Source organism: Brassica rapa, chromosome A06, assembly GCF_000309985.2.
Source record: "Brassica rapa cultivar Chiifu-401-42 chromosome A06, CAAS_Brap_v3.01, whole genome shotgun sequence".
Lineage (NCBI taxonomy): Eukaryota > Viridiplantae > Streptophyta > Magnoliopsida > Brassicales > Brassicaceae > Brassica > Brassica rapa.
Window position 1 is genome coordinate 14,706,475 of NC_024800.2, and position 5,675 is coordinate 14,712,149.

At 36.7% G+C, this 5,675-nt stretch overlaps 1 protein-coding gene across 1 annotated transcript; it reads right to left on the reverse strand.

The window, feature by feature from the left end:
• Positions 1–852: 852 nt before the first annotated feature.
• On the reverse strand, positions 853–1,855 carry LOC103849094 (microsomal glutathione S-transferase 3). Its single transcript, XM_033274038.1, has 4 exons — positions 1,689–1,855; positions 1,448–1,523; positions 1,185–1,357; positions 853–1,103 (listed from the first exon to the last, which is right to left on the reverse strand). Exons 1-4 carry the CDS (start codon positions 1,799–1,801, stop codon positions 1,028–1,030), a joined length of 438 nt encoding a protein of 145 aa, XP_033129929.1. The 5' UTR covers positions 1,802–1,855; the 3' UTR covers positions 853–1,027.
• Positions 1,856–5,675: the final 3,820 nt, after the last annotated feature.

A 5,675-nucleotide genomic window follows, 5' to 3' on the forward strand; every position in this document is an offset into this window, starting at 1 on the left:
AAACTACATGCACATTAAATGATACATAAAATTAATTTGATTTTACTTAATTATAATAAAAAATAATTATACTTCAGTTTGAATTTGAAAGAATATATGTAATTTAATATACTCACAATATGAGTGACTCGACTAATCCAACTTACAAAATCATAAATTTAACTACAATAAAAATAAATATATAATTTTATAGTCATAATTTGTTTTATAAATGTAAATTATAGGATAACTCAAAACATATTAGCAAATAAAAATAGAAATTTAACCAACTGTTATAATTTAATTCTTTTGTAAAATATATATATATATATATATATATATATATATATATGCATGCGACTATATAATATTATCATTATATTAATTTATGTAATTTAGATTCAAACACTTTAGTTTATCTTATAATTCATTCTAAGCACAATATATCTTAAGTTATACATAATCTTCCTTAAATATATTTAAATATCTAAGACAACAACTAACGTAAATACAAATAAGAAAAATCACAATTTTAATATATTTAAAATAAAAAATAATTATAGTGGAATTTAGAGAAATTTATGCAATCTAATATACCCAAATGATAACTAAATCGATTTTAAAAAATAATAAAATCGAATAGATATTACATATCTAAAATCATATGTCTAATTAAAGTAATATAATATTATCAATATAAATTATACATAGAAATTATAAATTAATTAAAAATTAAAAATAAATAACAATCAATTATTATAATATATTTATTTTATAAATATTTATACCCGTGCATGAACACGGAAAAATCACATAGTAGTATAGAATTTGAATCTTATTTTTTCTGTATCACCCACCGAGGAAGAAATGCTTGAAACTTTTGCATAGGAATGTGAAATTTCATTGTTTTACGTAAAGCCGTGATTTAGTGCTTCAGAAAAGTTCCGTAAGCAACAACCTGACGAACTTTAACAATATTACATTATATGTAGACAACTCATTACGACCGGATAAGTTCGTAGAACCATCAACCTCACAAAGGACTGGCCTAACCACGGATCAGAGTGACACCAAAGGAGATGGTACAGATCATGAGACCAAGCAATCCCAAGAAACCGTATTTCCTGTCACAACATAGAGTTTACAAAAATCAGAGGCTATATATAACAAAGTTGGATAGATTAATAAGAAGAAAAAAGTCACACCCGATGGTGAGGCGCTTCATGGGATCTCCTGTAGAATAACCTTTGAAATAGAAGAATCGAGAAATATTGTAGAGCAAACCCAGGCCAGTACAGATGCAAGGGTGTTTCAACCCACCAAGGATCATTAGTATAAAGTACATTGGCATCATCTCTAGAGAGTTTTGGTGTCCTCTCTATACCCAATAATTTAAAATAAGTTTGGCTTAAAATAAGTATGGAGATGATAACAAAAACACATGGAAGAATAGATATTGGTTTCAAACCTGAACACAGTTGAAGAGCTTAGCATCTTTGTTTTCTGATTCTATAGCATATAACGTTGGAAACTGCACATTGTACCTGCATCAAGGATTACAGAACATAAAAGTAAACAGTTACATTAAAGAGATCTGACACAGATCTGAGGTCACAAAATCGAGAGAGATCAAGAGCTACGACACGATCTAGGATCATCGTCGATTCGAGTAAAAGGAAAAGGAAAATGGAGAGAAATTTGCGGGAAACCTTTTGCGAGCTCTGCCGACTTGAGCGCCCATCCAAAGGTTGAGGAAGCAGTAGAAGACCAGGACAAGAACGACATATCCGTACTCTTTAGGCAGAAACTCGGTGATCGCCATCGATAGCGCTGAAGAAGGTTTTGAAGGTGAGCTTCTGAAATTAACACTCGCATCAGATCCGATATAAGGTTCAGTCAACAACAATATAAAATACTTTTCAGTAGGCAAATTGATTTATTTTATTTTTAATAATATCAGATCTTGATATTGTGTTGTCCAAACAGAACAGCGGTGGGATCAAACCAAACTCAAATTCATCAATTTAAAATTTTCTACACATCAGCAAGAGGGTAGGCACTATTGAAATCGAACTCTTAGATTGATATCAAAACTCTTCTTCTTATTGCTTTAGAAACTTACACAAAACTAAAGCTTTCTCACAACTCATAAGTTATACCACATCATGGTATCTCCTTATATATAAATCTTATTTTCCTAAACTCATTAGGAATCACATATTTCCTTTTCTCTTAATCCTAACCTCATTAGGATAACTTATAACCTAAATTAACTTTAAGCTTAAGTCAACAATCTCCCCCTTAAGCTTAAAAACTTCTTTTGAAATATCTTGAACTCCAATGAAACTTCTCATCTCCTTGAACTTGATCTTCCCAAGTGCTTTAGTGAGAATGTCAGCCTTTTGCTCTTTGCCAGCTACATGCTCTACGTCAATCAAACCATCTTCAACACACTCTCTTATAAAATGAAACCTCTTGTGTATATGCTTGCTTCTTCCATAAAACACCGGGTTTTTAGTCAAAGCAATAGCTGATTTGTTGTCTATGCGAAGTACTGTCTTTGCGGCTTCATCACTTGTAATCTCACCTAGTAGCTCTTGTAACCATATAGCCTGCTTTACCGCCTCTGTTGCAGCCATAAACTCAGCTTCACATGATGATAGAGCTACGATCTCTTGCTTTGTTAAACTCCATGATACTGGACACATGTTAAGATAGAATATATGCTCTGATGTGCTCCTCCCATCATCCGGATCAACATTGTAGCTGCTATCACAAAAACCTACAAGCCCGCTTTTATCATCACGCCCAAAGAACAATCCGTGTGAGCAGCTTCCTTTTAGATACCTTAGGACTTGTTTTAATGCTGCTCCATGTGATATCTTAGGCTCATGCATATACCGGCTAAGCACACCAACGCAATAGGCAAGCTCAGGTCTTGTGTGAATCAAGTATCGAAGGCATCCAATATTTCTTCTAAATTCTGTTTCGCTTATCCCTTCCTCTTCTGATGCCTTCGAAAGCTTGAGACCGGGATCCATTGGTAAGTGAACTGCGTTGCATTTTTCCATCCCCGCTTCCTCTAGTATCCTGGTCGCATACCTCTCTTGCTTTAGTACTATACCTTCTTTGGACTGAATTACTTCAATCCCAAGATAGTAAGTAAGTTGTCCAAGATCACTCATCTCAAATTTGGTTGCCATCTCTAGTTTAAACTCTTGTATAACCTCAAGATTCGATCCAGTGACCAGTAGGTCATCGACATAGACTGCGACCAACAGAAGGCTCTCTCTCGTTTCTTTCTTAAACAATGATGGTTCTTTAGAACATTTGGAGAAATTCAACTCCTTGAGAATCGACTTAAGCTTGATGTTCCAAGCCCTAGGCGCTTGCTTCAGACCGTATAATGCCTTGTGTAGTCGGTATACTTTCTCTTCACTACCTTTCACCTTAAAACCATCAGGTTGTGTCACATAAACTTCTTCACTTAAATCTCCATGAAGGAAAGCCGTCTTCACATCGAGATGATGAATTTCCCAGCCATTAGATGCAGCTAATGCAATGATAACTCTCACTGTTTCTATTCTTGCCACAGGAGCAAAAACTTCTTCAAAATCTATGCCATGACGTTGAACATATCCTTTTGCTACGAGCCTAGCTTTGAACTTCTTGATACTTCCATCCGCATTCTTTTTTATCTTGAAAACCCACTTCAGCCCTATTGCCTTGCATCCCAAGGGAAGATCAACGAGTGTCCACGTTTTGTTTTTCTTGATTGATGTGATCTCATCTTCACACGCCTCTCGCCAGACCTTTTCATGCTTTGCTTCGTTCCAGTCCCATGGCTCCTCGTTGAGCAGTAGAAGAATCCTCTCGGTTTCATTTATCTCAGCCACTAGAACGTAATCATCAAGATAACTAGGCCTTATACTCTGTTGAGTTGATCTTCTTAATGGCTGCGACTCTGTTTCAGGTTCCTCTGTTTCGCTATTGTCGTCTTCTTCTTCCACATCTTCTGAGTCGCCATTATTGTCTTTCTTCTCGTTTGTGACTTCTCTTCCTACACCAAGATCAGGCCAAGAAATATCTTCATCTTCTCCGAGGGTCTCACTTCTTTTCACATTCCAAATCCACGTTTTATAATCTGTAAAAATGACATCTCTACTCACAAACATCCTTCGAGTGTTTGGATCATATAGCCGATAGGCTTTTGTGCCTGGTTCTGTTCCGAGATGTACCAATTCTCTTGATCTGTCGTCCAGCTTCTTGAGGTGAGGTGCTTCACTCTTTGCATAACAGACACACCCAAATACGCGTAGATGTCCTACGTACGGTTTCTTTTTCTTATAACACTCGTATGGCGTTTGTGTCTTGAGAGTACGAGTTCCAACTCTGTTGATCAAATACATTGAGTGCCTTACCGCCTCTTCCCAAAGATAGTTTGGTAACTTTGCGTGCTTCATGATGCTTCTAGTCATCTCCATCAATGTTCTGTTTCGTCTCTCAACAACTCCATTCTGTTGTGGAGAATATGGAGCTGTGAGATGTCGATTTATTCCATGATCTTCGCAAAAACTTCTAAACTCTTGAGAAGTAAATTCTCCGCCTCTGTCTGTTCGCAGTGTCTTGATCATAGCTCCTGATTCTTTTTCAATATTTTTCTTGAACCGTTTAAAGCCTTCAAAAGCTTCGCTCTTCTCCTTTAACAATATTGACCACATGTAGCGTGTGTGATCATCGATTAGCACAAAGATATACCGGTTTCTTCCTGCGGTTGGTGGGGATATTGGTCCATAAAGATCAGCATGAATGAGCTCTAGAACTTGGCTAGCACGGTATGTTGTTGCCTTTGGAAACGATGCTCTTGCTTGTTTACCCATAAGGCAAGAAGTGCAAGTCTCTTTCTCAACTGATATGTTTGGTATGCCAGTGATCATCTCTTTACTTATCATCATCTTCATAGTGTCTGTACTGACATGTCCTAACCTTGCGTGCCAAGTAGCTGACTCACTGATTTCAGTTAGTTGTAGACACTTCATGCTTTCGACTTCCATGGTTACCTTATACAATCGGTTCTTCGATCTTATCGACTTCACCAATAGGTTGCCTTCTTTATCGTATAATATCAAGTAATCATCTCGCATCCTGACGTCGCAACCGGACTCTGTGGCCTGTCCAAGACTGATAATATTACTCCGTAGATCCGGTATGAAGTATACATCTGCCAAGATTTTTCTTTTACCATCTTTTGTGATGAAAAGAATTGAGCCTTTACCCTTAATCTCTATTCGAGAATCATCGCCAAACCTTACTTGCCCTGTAATCTTTTCATCAATTTTGCAGAAGTATTCTCGATTTCCCGTCATATGATTGCTTGCTCCGTTGTCTAGGTACCAAACATTAGCACAACTTGAATGAGTTTCAAACTTGCTTGGCACGATATTCTTCTCATTGAGGAACACAACTTCATGCATCATCAAATCCTCTGCTTCCCTTGTGCTTTCATTATCAGTTTCTTGTGTTTCTTGGAGCTTAAGCTTTAGATCAAAACAGTCGTTTACATAGTGTCCAGTTTTGTCGCACCGAAAACATACTACCCGAGACATGTCTCTTCCTTGTCTCCAATCTCCTCCTTGTCTCCAATTTCCACGGCCATTGTAACGACCTCGTCCTCTTCCTCTGTTATTATACCTTCC